General features: G+C 42.3%; 1 protein-coding gene across 2 annotated transcripts in view; it reads left to right on the forward strand.

Moving 5' to 3' along the window:
* Positions 1 to 17760, forward strand: part of LOC310989137 (cadherin-4-like) — a gene marked incomplete at its 3' end in the record, with an annotated part of 246823 nt that overhangs the window by 163399 nt on the left and 65664 nt on the right. For both annotated transcript variants that reach the window (XM_083976052.1, XM_083976053.1), the window contains one exon: positions 12091 to 12317. In XM_083976052.1, the coding sequence (XP_083832178.1) occupies positions 12091 to 12317 (227 nt within the window). The remainder of the gene's footprint in view (positions 1 to 12090; positions 12318 to 17760) is intronic.

Below are 17760 nucleotides of genomic sequence, written 5' to 3' on the forward strand. Positions count from 1 at the left end.
GAGGTCTATGATGGGACACAAACTTTTTACTGCATGAAAGTGAGACATACAGTGCCACACACCACTGCACTTATTAAATAAGTGTAGTGCTTACGCCAAGGTCTCCCACTGCACTGAAGCTTTAGTGATGTCCCTCACTTGTAAGTCACTTTGGATAAAAGTGTCTGCCAAATGAATAAATGTAAATATAATGTACTGTAAATGTCTTGCAGCTCCACAGCTTTGCTTTCTTGCTTTCTTCTTACTTCACAACACTGACCACACTACTTCCAATGCAGACGCTGAATTCTTGACTTTGGGGCATAAATTGCGAAATGCAACTTTGTCCATTCTGGAGACCGATCTAGTTCATGTGCATCTATGAGCGAGTACAATGACAGACAGCAATTTAATAAGCTGTGTATGTTTTTTATTTATTAACTCTTGAAGTTTCAGTGGGTCGTACAGGTCCAGTCTTTGTGGTAAAAAAAATAATGTTTTATCCATTCTTAATGTAAAAACCGACTTATTAATACAAAGTAATGCAAATTTAAAGAAAGAGTGTAAAGTGCAAAAAAGAACTGTGCTTAATGATGCTACAGGTCTATTTTCACCACTGATACTCGCTGCTCTGTATTTTTAGTGTTTTTACCGGTTTCTGGAGTCAGGCCACTGATTTGGCCGTTGTTTGAACTTCCAGCTCAGTTTCTATCTCAGTGAAACTTCAGAACCACTAATTGCATGGTGCAGCCATCACAGTCCAACAACAGCCCCTGGATTTTAGGGATCACAGCCTGATGGCTATCATGTAAGGGCAAAAAAAGAAGTGATATAGCCTTTTACTACTGGAAAACCCATGTTCCTCATCCCTCCATACAGATTGTGTAATTACGTGTATGTTTTTCCTCGGTTTAAAGGCTAGAGGGATTTCTTTGGTTTCTGCTTTGTATGCTCTGACCCCTACAATTGGAAAAACAGAACCTTTTTTAAAGTTTTGATGGAGAGATGTTGATTAGATTTGAGAAATGCAGCCTGTATTTCCTCCAGCAGTTGGGGGAAAGCAATTTTGTGCTGTTTGCTTCCTTGGGGAAGCTTGAGAAAACAATATGAAAATGATTTCTTTTTCTTTACAACAAGCATATTTGATGCTTGCAGGCAAACACAGAAATAAAGGCAAAGTTGAAGCCTTTGTTTTTTTATGGCCTCTACCAAGCTGTCTTTTTTTATACTCGCCTATCTGCATTTTTCCTCCGTTTTTCTACTGTGACAGAAAATATAAAGAGAGGCGGTGGTTGGTGTAGTGGATGAGCTGCTCCAGAGGAAGTTGATAGATATCAGGGTTGTGGAGGAAAGGACACGCATACACACACAGACACGCTGACCTTGAGATCACTGGCATCTAATTCTCATGGCCCTTGAAGGTGGACTGAACGCACCAAAAGGGTAGAATAAGATTAACAGAATCAGAATGCAGAAAAGCGAACCTTAATCCCTCAGAATCCGACTTGACGTAAACTGCTGACAGCAGCAGTCTGTCTCTGAGTTAACTGTTGGCTCTCAAGATGGCTGTCACCCATCCTGAGTCTCACTCTCGGGCCTTATGTAACTATTAACACCACCTCCACCACCGTCATCTCTCATCCTCGGCAGCCGTGAGCAGTCCTGCAGACGCCAGACCATGTTACACAAACACACAGATGCTGAGTTGAGTCTGCGGCGCTCCTCTGTATGCAGCCCCGTTGGTCAGACTGTATCAGATCTCTTTCTGCAGGACTTCAGTGGAGCAGCAGTGCATACGATAGAGATACAAAATCTGGGCCGAGGCTCCAGGGAACAGTAACCTATACTGTACGTATCAAATCCATCATTGAATTTGTAGGCTATCGATCCAAAAAGCGCACTGAACCACAACCGCCAGAGCATTTCACAGGCACTCCTCCCACTAACCCTCTCTCCTGTGAGTCTGTGTGTGTTTGTGTATACTGTAGGTGTGTATGTGTGTGTGTGCTGTCCAGCACTGTACAGACGCACAAAAAAAAGAAAAAAACTTGGGGAAGTTTGTGCTTACTTTCATTCTGATGTTATTTCCTCCTCTTTTTTGTACAAAGGGACTTTTCTCTTCCAAGGAGAGGCATTATTCTGCCTGATCCCTCTCTCTCTTTCACTGCCTTCTCTCCTAATCACCACTAAAGCCAGCTCTAATTGCCAAAAGACTTGAGTTTCTCTCTTTTTCTCATTCTCCCTCTTTCTTGCTGTCTCGCTTTCTCTCCGTTTGTTTTCTTTTTCTCATATCTCGTCACAAAACAGATGAGAAGAGGAAAGAAATTAATTTTTAATAATTATGATACAGAGTGAGGAAAATAAGAATTTTAGTTTTTTTTTCATAATTGGGACGTCGCTTAGCAGGAGAGATGTGGTTACATCATGATAGCAACAGGAGATCCTGTATTTACTGAGATGGTTCTATTCATGTATTCATCCATTCATCTCCATAGTTGTCAGTGGTTTGTGTGTTTTCTTCAGCCCAGAACTGAAGAGGCCTTTCAGACAAGCGGTGAACCATCTTCAATGACCACAACCAAGTCTGTATGGCTTTGTGTAGCTCTGTGAGACACCGTGACCTGGAAGACTGAGAATCTTCCCAGACATTTGACAACACTGTCTTTTCACATGCTGTATGTTTTGGTCTTTTCTTAGTCATACAGGCAGTTACACAATGTGATTGTTTGGACCCCTGATACAGGCTCAGAGCAACAGAGCAGCTCCCCTTGCTGTGACCCATGGCTGTGAATTGATGAGGTCCAATCAGGCACTCCTGTGCTTGTTTGTATGAATACTCATTAGTAATTAGGGAGATGCTGATTAGACAAAAACAATGTCAGCAGTTGTGTTTGGTCTTCCTGTCAATTTGTGCATGGATGTACATGTGTATGACTAATTTGTGAGTTTATACATTGCTGTGCATACATGCTGGGCTTGAATACAAAAATACTTCTACAGTAAAACCTTTTATTTTGTATTATACTATGGCTAACTATGATTTACAGCCATTCTAATATAAGCAGTCAACACATAATATGTGATAATTTATCACATATTATGTGTTGACTGATAAAGATAATGAGTATTGGTCCAAACTCCCTCCACTCTGTCTATCACCGTCCATCAGCCAGTGAAATTTCCAAAAAATCTCTTATTTCATCTTGTGCAGTAACTGCTGAGCTGAGCTGTGTATACTGATGCTAATTGGTCAGTTTCACACAGCAGAAAGTTTGGACAGCTGAAACACAAATCTTAAAGCTTCACTCAAAGTGCGTGCACAGACAAAAAATAATTCAGTCTTATTAGGCAGCAGCAGCAGTGTGCAAGCCAAGTTTCCAGCAGTTCTGAGATCAGCCGGCGTGTTTGCTCCAGTCGACCTCTTTCCCCTCGCTATCAACGGTTGCAGCAGCGTCCCCTCGATTAGCCATACAACAAGGCTTTAACCCAGAACAGAGCCAAGCGAGATGGTCAGGTAGGCTAATTAATTCATTTCACATAACATCTCACCCTCACTATGGGGTTTAATCAGAATAATGGCAGAGGTTGGCAAGTGATAGTACTAATTCCATTCAAATTAAATATGGCCAACACCATTCCAAGTTATGTCAAATTAAAGAGAATTGATTATGCACTTTAACTCAAAGATATTTTTCATAACCAATCTTAAAAAAACAGCATCTTTTTTTTAAAATTGGTATATAATTATTGCTGACAGAGAAGTATCAAATAAGCACAGATGTATTGAGGAGGCGTATGACCTCCACACAGTTTTACACAGCAGTGTATTAGTAGTTTTGTGTTTGCCTCAAGTCTAAGCCTTCCCTCATTCATATGGTTAAAATTGAATGTTGAAGGACAGTAATATCAGACAGAAATTTAGAACAAAGCAGTGGTATTTTGGGGTGAAAAGTTGCCGAACTTTATCTCGTAACATCTCATGCTGACATTTTGGATTTTCACCCAGAGACAGTGGAGTGGTGAAGCAATATATCGATGTTCAACCACACAAAACAGTAAAGCTGCTTAATTTTACATAAGACACTACAGGCCATCCATATCCAGGACACACACAACTTTACATTCACCTCATGGTCATACAGTGCTGCAGTACAATAAGTCAGGAAAAGTTTAGAGGAGTAGAAACTGGGAAATAACAAAGTTGTTACATGAACAATTCTCAAAACTTTAATATATTTAAGAGCCTCGAATTGAAGCATTATTTTTAAAAGCTAATGAGGTAGCAGTTTTTCTCATTCCAGTTCATTTCTTCACAATGAACATTAAGGTAATGCTAATGGTGGATACACAAATGATCTTTCTCCCTTATACGGTCTCAGTCTCCTCTAAATAAAAGCCTCTTTTGCTCTCCCCCCTCTGAAGAGGAATGTTTAAATAGCAAACTTTGTGAAGCTGTGATTAACATTAGCCATCAGAGTGCTTGCCAGTGGGAACTTAAAAGAGTTAAAAACTCTCACCTCATTAAAAGTGTTTTTTGAATTTGTTGAGACTTTGTAGTTGTTAAACATGACAGCAGCTCCATCTCTGAATTTCCCAAGTTCACATGGACATAAAATGTGAAGAAACATAAAACAGCCAAATAACTGAACCAATAGAAGCAGGTTTGAACAGTTGTACTGAAACAAAGCTTTGCTTTGATGCACGTTTGACTGATAAGTGGCTTTTTGTTTGTGTAATATTTATTATTTGTATTTTATTTACATCCTCTGTTTCTTTTCATGAAAAGGGTGATGGAAAAGACTTATTTGTTTTGATGTATTGTCACTGCTCTTTATTTCTGGACACTGATGCAGAGCTTGAAATGGCTTTGTGTCCAGTGCACGTTCCCTCTCAGTTAGCGTCTGTGTGCTCGCCTGCTGTGAGCATTTTTGAAAAGGGAGCCGGTCACTGCCATCATCTCTTTGTTGGTTTCTGGGAAGGATGGACGGATGAGCCAGTGTTCCTCTCTGGCTTCAATGAAGCAGGCAGCTCCCTGATGGGCTTCTAACATTGCTTTAAACAGCCTTCCATCACAAGTTTGTTCTCTCTTCATAGTCTATCAGTAGTGGACAGTGGACCTGGCTCTGTTTAGTCAGTCCCTGATCAGAGCAGAGCGGAGCTCTACGGCGTAGCCCACTTTTAGACTGCACACTCCCCATGGTGCCTCTGATCAGCGGCCATACTCGTCTTTCGCCATTCCTCTCTTCATCCCGCCCTCTGTTTCTATCTCTCTCGGCTCCATCACTATCCCTTTGTCGCTCTCTTGCACTCTTTTTCTTTCCTCTCTTATTCTATCCATCTATCCATCTGTCCCGATCTCTCGGGAGGCCAGCACAATTAACCTGTTTAAACAGCCATCTGAGCATCCCATCCATTCCAGTGTGGCTGTGTGAGAGAGAGCCAGTTCCCTGAGCCAGGATCCCAGCGCCAGGCCCCCATCCACTGAACCTCTCCGGCCTCTCCCACCTCCTCCCCTCCTCCCATTCCTCTCTCCTCCTCTTTATCCTCTTCATCCCCCCATACTTCCTCCTCTCTTGTCCTCAGTGAACCTGATTGTAGCAGAGATTATCCTGACCTGGGACCAGTAACAAGTGTTGTCTTTACTGTTTTGCAGGGCAGGGTGACATCTGAACCATTGAATGTACCATCATTTAAATGGCTGCAGCTATGAACTCTACAGCCACTGATGATCTCCATAGCGACTACAATCAGCCCACGAGCTCCCTACCTGTCTCCTTTCTCTTCTTTAATGTTCTTTTGTTCATTTCACTCTCTCTGATTGCCACCTCCTCACGCTTTTTATCCTCTCATCCATCTCTCTCTCTGTCTCTCTCTCTCTGCCCTTCCATTCTCCCCCTCTCCTCGCACCTTCTTTCTGACACTCCTCAGCTTTCTCCCTCTCCCCTGACTGTATCCCTTTCTCGCTTCCCTTTCAACACTTGTCACCTACTCCCTGTCAGGCTGTCCAGAAAACACCACAAGAAGGTCACACCTCTTTTCAGCATTCCTCTCCTCCTTGTCCTTGTCTTGCTGGATGGAGAAGGAAACTTTAATTAAAAAAAGAGAAGGCAGAAGAGAGAGGATGGGGTTTGAGGTGTGGTTTCATTCAAGCAACACACACACACACACACACACACACACACACACACACACACACACACACACACACACACACACACACACACACACACACACACACACACACACACACACACACAAAAAAAAACATTTTCCTTGCCCTTCAAGTAATAGGAATATATTCCCTCCCTGTGTGGGAACACACATGGCTGTGTTTGTAGCATTTCAGTGGCGTGACTGCTCACATCGACTAGACAGTGGAGAAGTGCTGGGCTGGCTGCTTGGCACACTGGGGTGTTGGTATTATTTACCAGATCAATGCACAACCTGGGTCCACTGCTTTAGATGACTTGTTAATGTGCAGCACTGTGCCGTTGGGCTTCATTGCTCTGTTGTTGGCCGATTTTTATAATCTCTCTTATAGCAGTATCGACCCAACTGAATGAAAGAGGAGCTGTTGGAAGTTTGTGTGTATGTGTGTGTTGATGGAGGGGTAAAACTGGCACCGTCTTTTTCTTTAATTGGTGGAGGAACAAGACCCTCTGGGTACTCTATGCACAGCCTGTCACTCCATTTGTGTGTGGGTATTGGTGCAGTTAGTTCAGCTTGTCATTGTCAAGACATGCAGGCAATCATTGAAAATAAATGCCTTCACTCGTACACACACACACTCACACATTCACACAAGAACTGATCATACACCCTCTGTATATACACCTCATTATTTATTGGCTCATTGATTTTGACTTTTACCAATTTTCACTGAAACATTCCTGCATTGCGTGAAGGAAACATTTTAATTTAAGCCCTTCATCCAGATTTATGCCTCATTGTTTTTGCTGTGTGAACAACTGTATTAGAAATCCTTGAGTTTTCTGTTTTATTGTTTTCTTTTAATACATTTTTTGTCATCAGTTCAACAAATCGTGAGCAAAATGTAAAATCACCAATAGGAAGATCTGGGCTGACAGTGATCCTATTTCCTTCCCTGCATTATTGTTTAATGTAGGAATAAGAGATTAGATGGGGAAAAGGATAAAAGTCAAGATCTAAGAAATGAATTGGTCTTAGTTAATCAATGATCTGTGGTTTAAATTAGTCAAAATAGTAAAAAAAAAAAAAGAAGAAAAGCTCCAGGAGTCTATCGTAACATCATTATTTTTCTGGTTAACACTATAAGACCTGTTGGAGTAATCACTTGATTGTCAGAATGGGTCACTGTAAGTGGCTGACAAATGACCAGGTCCTCTGTTTAATGTCTTCTCAGGCCAGTGTGAACACTGCGGTCCAGTGTCAAATGGCTGTCCTTTGTCCCTTTGGACTGCTGACCTGAAGAATTGTTTCTCCTGTGTTTTGGTTCAGGTCTGCACAGAGGAAGAGTTGCACTGAACTGCATACACTACAGTACATAACTTTGCTTATGACTCGGTGTGTCGTCCTTAGGGTGGACAAACTTCTGCCGAGTGTCACTGCATGGGTTTGAAGTGTACAGGTATTCAGTGTTTGCTGGAGATCTTCCTGAGTTTTGCAGACACTCCAGCACTGTGAGGGAAGACAGTGTTGTTTTGTTTGTTGTTGTTGTCTTCTTTGTTCTGCGTTGTTTTGTGGTTTTGACAAAGGCTCAGTTTGGGTAAATGCTTCCCTGATGAGTTTTTGTTCCTCCTCCTTCCCCTCTGTCCTTGTGGGCATGTTGTGAGCCTGATGGTGTTGGCTTCTGATAACCCCCAGCTTGTGCTTCAGTGGGTGGTGAGAATCAAAGAGTAAATATTGATCTCTGTGTGTGGGCTTTCTGTATACTTCAATGTCGAGGCTTCTGTCATCTTCAGTGTGAACGGCACAGACCTAGAAGGCCAGACTATTTCCTCCAACATCCTCCTGAGTGAACTTGATGTTACTGTCCACTGCATTGATGTTTTCTGTAAAGGCTTCCACTTCCTGTGTTTTGATTTTGACCCAGGTGTCATCCACGCACCTCAACCAATGGCCGGGAGCTGTACTTGTGAGGGAGATCAAGGCTCTGCTCTCTTTTTTTTTCTTACATATAGTTTAGTTACTATTGAAGACACTGATGAGCCCGCAGCGCAGCCATGATTTTGTTTGCAGAAAAACCCTCATTATATTGGAAAGAGCTGGTGCTGAGGCAGAGGTCAAGCAGGGAATGGTCAGGGGTGAGGTTGTTTGTGTTGGACAGGAGTGGCGTCGTGTAGCATTGCCGTCTTTACTGCTTACAGGGTGGCAATACATGTGAAGAGTGTAATACAGTGGTTGGATAGTGGCTTGGTCCTCTTGCAGTTATTGTGGGTAGTGAACCATTTTCTTCTCTTAACTACTGGTGGGATCTGGCCTCAGCGTTTAATAATTGTCAGTGTCTTATATTCACGTACTGTAGGCATGATAATAATAAGATATATTCAGCACCAGGTATCAGCCACCATGATAGTGATGTTCTGGCTTCTAGTGTCACCCGCTCTATGATGGTGCAGTTGGAAGGCAGTGCTTTAAGTGAAACGTTGCCTTAGCGGTGTCAAATGTGCGGCCCGTGGGCCAAAACCAGCCCGCCAAAAGGTCCAATCCGGCCCTAAGGATGAATTTACCAAGTGTGAATATTTGAAATTGCACATATTTTTATCAATAAATTTCAGGTTGTTCATTATGTTTTGTAAAAGGATAGTTCATTAACTGTAAATATCTTAGTAGAACTAAAACAAAGAGAAAATTCAAAGTTATTTTTATTTATAGATTATCATGCTATTATTTTACTGGTCCGGCCCACTTGAGATCAAATTGCGCTGTTTGTTACCCCTGAACTAAAATGAGTTTGACACCCCTAGAGATGCTACGTCCTTTACGAGTGAGAATTTTCACAGATGCATCTAATAATTGACTGATGAAATAATAATTGCTGCAAGTAGACCACAAATAATCAGCCCCTTCTATGTTAGAGTGTGAGATGAAAATGCTTTCTATGATATATTTTTAGATATCCCACGCTATTACCTCTTCCTGCAGTGTGTAGCCTCAACCTGCAGGCTTCTACTGTAGTAGCCATGGCCACAATGATGCACTATTGGCTGCATGCCTAGCTCCAAAAGAGAGGAGACAATAATTGGAGGACAGTTAGAGAGGGGGCAACGGACCACCTGCTACTTGTGTGTGTGTTTTTTTCTCAGTGTTTGACTGTTTCACAGATACAATCACTCAGAAATACAATAAAGCATTCTCTGAGTTTGATTCTAGACTTCTACTCATTGATAATATATTCAGGCAGCCTTCCAAAGCTCTATTTGCACAAACACATGTTTGCCAACTGGTGTGTTTGTTATTGTCAACCCCCCACCTTCCAAATCTAATCTGCAAGATCGTGCAAAAATAATGGCAGAAGAAATGAGATTAGACGGAAAGGAAAGAAATCTTACAAATTGGGAAGAGCAAGGAAGTTCTCTAAGGCCTTTTATTATACTATATACGATAGAAATGAGAAGAAGTCCAGTAGAGGGTTTCCTGACTTTTGGATTGGTGTGATCCATCTCCCATGTGCCCACTGATCCAGACCAGGACACTTGTGTAGCACCTGCTTCACTCAGTGGACAGTCGCTGTCCCCTGTGACTGAGCTCTGAGTGGCTGTCTGGACATGTGGTCTTAGAAAGACGGGCTCTGACATGATCACAGGCATTTTTTGGGTCCAGACAGAACCAAAAGCCGGATTTACTCGCTGTCTGCTCTCTGTAATGGAAGCCTTGCTTCAGCTGTTGCACAGACGTGGGAAGAGAGAAAGGGGAAGCTTCGGCAGTGAGTTGCGGCCTTCGGCTCACCCTCTCTTACATTATGCTGTCTAGACATTGTAATCCCAGATAGGGAGGGTTGCAGGTGCCACGAGGGAGGAAGGAAGTGAGGATGAGAGCCTCGTATGGGATACAGTTATTTATGGCTCACGTTCTCATCTTCTCATGAACTAGTGTTTCATTAGAGATCAAACATAGTAGCTCCCTGACAACACAGAGAGCGTGTAAGATAGTGGAGTATAGCTGGTAATACGCAGGGCCCTCTGGATGTGACAGAAAGAAAAAAAACTTAATATCTTCACTGGAGAATACAAAATGTTTTCTGCATTCATATCAGTCTGATTATGTCTGTTGTGTCTCAAGTAGCTGAACCTCACCACATCTCATTTCTATTGCATGTAATGTTCAGTTCTGAAGGTCGTGGAAAAGGACATGTTGTATATTTCAAGCCAATTTGCTGCCTATTAGCCACAGTCTCAAAACACTACTTTGTGTGGGTTATAAAAGATACTCTGAAGAGTAAGGCTCAGGTCCCATTCAGTCCCCGCTAATACAGTATATCCCACTAGACGTTTACATGAACTCTCTTTAATGTCTCTGCCTAATTGGCGAAACTTAATATAGACATATTTCTTTTCGGGAGGATGTTGGTTTTTCTCAGGGAAATGAGGAGTGCTACTGTAACTGGATAGCGAGGAATATTATTAGATAGATGAATCTGTTGCAAATAGCTGTTTTGGGTCATTTCATGTTCTGTTTGTGGAAAACTGTTATTTCTGTAAAGGCAATCAGCACCCTGTTTTCTGTGGTACTGCATATGGCCTGTGTCTTGTTGAGTAGAAATGAAAACAAATCTTTGTTAATCTTACAAGTACACACAATGTTTACATGGCATCTATGAATATGCACATTCATCTGTGCAATCATTTGTGTATGCATAGAAGTATACCCACATGCAAATAATTATGATGATAAAAACTGTATAGAGCTATAGAAATAAGAGAACTTAACTACATACAATGAACACTCACCATATTAATACTCGGGAATTCTTCCCTTTTCTTTTATAACAGCCTCAGCACTTCATGGCATTGATTTCATGTAAGAAATATTCCTCTAAGATTCTGCTCCTGCTCATGGTGGTGGCAACATGTAATTTCCACAGATTTGTCAGCTGCACATTAATGTTGTCAATCTCCAATTCTACCACATCCCTGAGGTGTTCTATTCAAGTCAGAACCGGTGACAGGAAAGGCCACTGCAGGACACTGAACTCAGTTTAGTTTGTAATTTGAAAGAAAAAGAAAAACTTGACCCGAACCTGAGAGGAAGAAACCATTCAAACCCTCCTTAAGACATTACCCATCAACATATTTCACAGTGAAATGGTGATGTAAAGTTTGAAGTACTCCATAAGGTGTTTGAGGACGTTCCTATACATCTTCACTACATCTCATCTACACTAAAGTGTAGAAAGAAGAGGATGGGGTGACCTTTGTGGCAATCATGGAGACGGCAGATGAGAGCTGTGTCCACCTGTCAGACATAACTGAAGTTAGATCAGAGGTAGAGCGATCTGGCCTTCACAGTAAAAGCTAAAAGCACAGTAGATCTATTTGTCACTCAGAGTTGGGGGGGGGGGGAGAAAGCATGGTACCATTAAATGCCACAACAAAATCAATACTCCCAGACAGAAAAGTACAGTTTAAACATTTATGGATATGAATGCACTGCATTTGCAAAAGAGGCTGACAATGTTAATATTATGTGTCTGCAAGATTAGTCCTGAAATTTATCATGTATGTAATTCTAGCAGTTAATGGCCCACAAATAAATCCGGCTGGAATCTCTGTAAAGAACAATGTGTCTCGCCCCTCCACGGTGAATGCACACACTACACAATCATTTGGATTCACATGTAGCTGTAGAGAAGAATCCTCAAGGGTCTCATCCTTGTGACGCCTTGACCTATAATTAATGGAGACTAATGGTGAAATGCACCCGTGTTAAACCAGACACTATGATACAATCTAGAGTATATAGAGTGCTCACTCTATACTTCTCACTGTATGTGTGTATGTGTGTGTGTGTGTGTGTCTGTGAGCACATGCTATCATGTGTATTGTGGCTATTTCTTTGCGCAGTTATCACTGAAATCAGCTGCTGTAATGAATAGTATAATAAAATGTTCTCTCTTCTCCTTTCCTACAGTGAAGTTTGATGACTGCATGGGGAACGAAGCGCTGGTTTTCCAAAGCAGCGACCCCGTCTTCAGCGTGCGGACAGATGGGTCCATCTTTGCCCAGGGAGAGGGAGCCAGCCTGGATGAGCCGGTCCAGTTTAAACTCACAGCGAGCGGTCCCCACACACATGTCTGGGAGACTGTGGTCCAATTGTCGCTGACTGACCCACCATCACCCCAACAAAATGAAAATGAGGTGAGTGATACATTTACTGAGCACAAGCGCAGACGCACTGATATCATGCTTCAAATTCCAATTATCATCCCAGAGTTTCTTCCTCGTATCATATTTTCTCCAGTGGTCTGGTGATAGTAACAGCCACGAATCAGGTCAAAACTCCTTGGGGTTTTAGCGAGAGAGAGGGCGAGCAGGGAGAAGTAGCAGTAGCACATAGTTAAAAGTGATAGAATCACATTGCCACAGGGGGAGAATACGATTCCCCTCAGCCATAAGCTCTTATTGGAAAACATCCTGTGCCTCGGATACCCCCAGGGGTCCTCGACTCTCCCTCATCTATGTAAAATCTGTCAGTGGTCAGGCGAGGACTCAGCAGCCAGAGCTCAGCCCGTCCCCATGACGACTGAATCACAGAAGGCCAGTTCTGATAGTCAATATCAGCACAAGTGTTAAGCAGATTAGGTAACAACAACACATATGATTAGAGGGACTGTCTTCACTAACAGTGCAGTTTCTGACAGCTCATACAGGGCATGGGCCTGTAGCTGAGACAGACGGATCACTTAGTGGCTGACAAGCATCCACCAAGTCTTGTTGGGCAATTTTTGTGTTGTCGTTCTTTTGGTAGTAGAACGCCAATAACATTTTGTAGCAGCTTAAAACAAAAAAAAAACATAAGTGAGCTGTCTTGTGGCCCAAGGCTTATTATAAGTATGATTAAGTCTCTCTGTGGCCAGTAGTTGTAACATGGTGGAACATTTAGCAGCTAAAAAGCCATATGAAGAGATAAAAGAATGTTACTGGACATGAATTTCATAAAGCAAACATCCAATGTGTCCAAAATCATGCTCATGTTGCACAGCGTGTGTTAGATATGTAAACAGCCAACTGTTTCATACCAAGAATACTACATGAACTTAAAAAGTGAAAGTGTTGTGTTGACAGTTTGTTTTGGCTGCCCTCAAAGAGCTAAAAATGTAACCAGCGAGTGTTGCTATAAACTGAATATCAGTTTCTCCAAAACCAATTCATGGCACAGAATTAAGATGCAAATTCTGGAACTAAATAAAACCATAATTACCTTAAGATGCTTTACCTACTTATTTCAGTTCATGGCGGCGGGTGGCTGCTTCCCACACCAGCCTCGAAACTATAAGCCAGTCACTGTTGCAGGTGAAAAAGTAGACAGAGAGATTTTGACAGCCTTTTAGTTACTTCAGAAGCTATTTTGATCTTCCCTGCCATCAAGTGGTGGGTCCTGAGGTACTCATAACTGTGAACAGGGAACTTCAGATTCATGTGTAAGCAAGACGTGAAGAAATGAATGTGATACTTCTCACAGGTAGTATAAGGTTGAGGGAAGGAATGATTGAGGGAGTGACTTTTTCTGACTGAGAGTTAAGTGGTTCAATCTTGAGATTTTGAGAGCTGACACTTCAAAAAAAAAAAAAAGAAAGAAAATGAGAAAGTTTAAATAGAATTAGAAAGAAAAGACTGTCTCTGTAGTGCACAGGGACAGAAAACAGAGGAGAGAGCAAAACTCATGAATTATAGAGACAAAGAGATTTATTGTGTGACTGCAGCCAACAAAGGATCTATTAGTGGGAGTGGGTGTAAGTTGTTCTGGCTCTGAATACCTTGGTATTCATTTTCACGCACAGGTTGCTTCAAATGATTCATGGGTTAGTATGGGGTGTACTTCTGTATTAAACTACAGTGTGTTAAGGGTCAAATGATTGGCTATTGTACTTGATTTTCCAGTGAGTCGACTAATATGGAGCTCCTCAGGACACGCAGAGAGCAAGGCAGGGTCAGAGGTCAGAAACACGCTCTGCCCCAGCACAAACATTGTATGCAGTGCGATCAGGAGCAGAAAACAGGGCGCTAAGACAAAATGTGATGTTTCATTATGGAAATGGCGCTTTGTGGCGTGCTCTGTTGAATAATAACTTCCAGATGTCTGGGTAGCCAGGGGCTGGCTGATATCAAAGCGTGCGGGGTTTTGGGGAAGCAGTGGCATGGAGGGGAAGAACTGGGACCACCGCCAGCTGGCTAAGGCTGATGGCACCAGGGCTGGGGGGCCGCATCCATTTCACACTCAGTGACTCCTGTTCACATAGTGTTAGTGTGCTTAAGCGTGTGTGTCTGGTATGTGTTCGAGAATGTTATTTGTCTTTTTGTGAGAGATTATGTTGGATCAAGTGGGAATTATGTTAATTTTGCATGAAATTCTCATCTTTGTCTATGGTCTATGTGTGGTTGTGTCTTTGTTTAGGGCATAAATTGGAGCCTATCTATTTAATCTGTGCAGGCTTGCGTGGCAAAAAAGTGTGCCTTCTTTGTGTGGGATTATGGGAAATAAGACAACCTCTAAATCTCTGGTATCTTTGAGCCTGTTGTTAAATATTCTAATGCGCGACTCTGGTTAGCTTTGGCTCGTCATCCTCCATCTTTTATAATAGTTTGAATAAGTGCGCAGACATCTCCGCTTAACCTGTTTTATAATCAATTTCATCACCTTCCTGTACCTTCTCCCTTTTTGTGTGAGCTTGAATAAGAAAGAGCGGATGGGAGCTTCAGGGTTTGATCAGACTTACACCATGGCTAGAGAAAAGCCCACTTAAGCCTTTTGCAGCAGTGATGGGCACAGCTCTTTCTCCATCTATCTGTGTCTTTTTCTCTGTTTTTTCCCCCTCATCCTTTACTTTCTGCGTCTCTCCTCGGGGAACTCACTAGTACCTGTTAGCATGTGTAGATAAAAGGATCTGGAGCATGACTTATTTAGGCATGGGGGGGCACATCTGCCTCTGACAACCCTTCTCCTCACCCCGTCCTCACTCCATCCCAAACATGTCTCGCTCCACCTCTGCCTCCCCTCGCCGCACTGGTGGGATGTGGGGCAGCCATCCCCTGCAGTCAACCCCACTAAGCCTCGCTCTCTCTGAAGAAAAAGAATACATTTGTCCAGACCCTGCTCACATCTGTCTCCTCCCGCTCTGCTGACAAACCCTGTTTGTGCACACAGGCATGTTGCGCTTGGCAGAGGTTGGTCTCCTGAATAAGGACCGAATGCAAAGGATCATGTGCACGTTTCAGTGACCTTGTCACACAGTACAATGAACATGCGCTATGGCAACATGTGTGTTAGGATGCTAGACTGTCTGTTGTAGAGACTAGTAACACAATACAAGAGGAGAACGACGATAGTGTGCTGGTGCTTTTTGTGCCATGAGCATGAGAACAAGCCGCTCAAGGCTGTGAGATTTTCTTTCTCTGTTTCTGGGGTTACAGATCCCCAAGTGGTCAAAAGATGATTTGTTGCTTTCCATTGGTTTGTAACTGGAGAACTTTTTTGAGCACATTTGATTTTACTATGGATATAATGACTATAATGATCTGTAATTCACATTTAAGTTTAGTAAGAGGTTTTATACTTTTTAGATAGTTCACTGGGAGTTCATTATTGACATTGGAAACAGCAGTTAACAAAGGAATTCAACTAGGCAACTGTACAAGTCTCATGTTCTGAGGATTTTGACTGTATCACATGTTTAGCATGAGTGGCGTTGCCCTTTTGCTTTGAAATTGTAGATGTTAAAATTCCCATTTTTCTGCTCCTGAATCAGGCAGAGCTCTTGTTGCTGGTTGCCAAAGGTGAGATGCACAGCACTCACTTATTTTCTTCAAGCCTACAATTTAAGTTGTAAACTATTTGTTGCTAGGGAGCCACTGAATCACCTGTTATTCGTTGTGAGGTTATCTCACAGATGAAAGATTTACCTGGATGAATGGTTAGTTCAAGGCTTACTTAAAGCAGAAGTAAGCAATATTTTTGTGTTAATATAAGTCTTAAATAGTTATATCTTCCGACAGCAATCACTTACATAGAATGTTTTGACCGAAACCCGGGTCTCTCAGTCACTCTGCTCTGCTCTGAGCCGAGGAGAAAACTTTTCTCGTATCCTACAAGTTTTATCCAATGAGTAGAGAGAACGGCATGAAGGGCTGTGTGTGCAGCCAAGGGATGCGCCTGAATGTGGTGACGTAGGGACAAGGACCAATAGATCCATGACGAGGGCGGGGGCTGCTAACTCCATCGGCTGACAAGAAGTTATGGTGCGTTCAAGGCAACCCGCCGTAACTCGTGTTTTTCCGACCTGTGAAGTCGTACCAGTTCGATCTGGTACGAGTTCACGGGTCGGAAGTTACGAGTGGCCGTTATAGTGCACTTTTACAGGCAACAGGTCGGAAAAACACAGGGTTGCCTGGAACGCTACAAAGTCGTAAGTCGTGACGTGAAGCTGTAATTTACGGTTTCAAAAGCCTGCCTGGAGCGCAGCATTAGCCAAAACGAACCCCTGGGCTTACTTCTGCTTTAAGGATGCGTCAGGGCCACTTGAGGTCCATTGATCCTGCTAAACATGAGCATCACAGAAGACTCACTTCATCCAGATTTTGTGAACATGACATTTGTAGATATGTGTAGTATGTTGTTACAGTGATGATACTGATAGAGATAATGATAATTCAGCAGGTTTGGTTCAAGATGCCTTCCAACTGGACACATTTGAATGAGAGTATCAGTGTTTAAAAGGTTTGAATTCAGTCAAGTATTTCAATAGGTTTTGGATTGTATCATGAACACAACTGTTATTTGTATATTCATTTGGGTCTGACATGATAAAAGCATTACTTCTGCCATAGCAAGAAATTGTAGGTCTGCATTTTTGCCTCTCCTTTCCCAAAGGAAGGTCAAGTTACCATTGTTAAAGGAGATAAGAGACAAAGTGTCAAAGTTCCTCTCAAGAGAATATAGAGAATTTGACAAACTCTTATCATGATTGTTACTTGGATACTTCTGGGTCATTTCACTCAGTTCTCAGAAATCTACTGAACGAGAAAGACGCTGACCGCAGCCTCAGACTCTACATTTTTTTAGGAGTTTGTTATGCACCAAAATCAGCAGCTAGAAGATGTATCAAAACATAATTAACTGGTTATGTAGCTTGTTAGCTTGCATCTCACACTGGCTGACACAGTGGTCGTGATTGTACTAATGAGAAGTCTTGCAACAAGGTTTTGAGTTTATTTTGCTCCATCCCGCATCTCCATAAATTAATGGGATTGGTTCCATAGGTAAATGATGCACATTTTTTTCTGAGACTCGCATATGATCACTGCAGCTTTAAGGCGATGTTGACTGTTTATTTTGCTCATGACGAGTCTTGTGTATTATGTAAAAACACCATATGGACACGTTAACAAGATTAAATCCTTGCTTTTCGTCAGAGGCTGGTAAGTGAGGCGGAGAATGTCAGTGTTGTGTTTACAGCTTCTTTCTGCTGCCTTAGGTGGCCACAACATGTTCTCTCCTACTGTTGCACACAAATGTACCTGTGACTGTAACCACCTCTCCTGATTTCTGGACCGGTCCTGAAAAAAAAAAGTACAGTGGACCACA

Source organism: Trachurus trachurus (genome assembly GCF_905171665.1).
Source record: "Trachurus trachurus genome assembly, chromosome: 7".
Taxonomy (NCBI): Eukaryota; Metazoa; Chordata; class Actinopteri; order Carangiformes; family Carangidae; genus Trachurus; species Trachurus trachurus.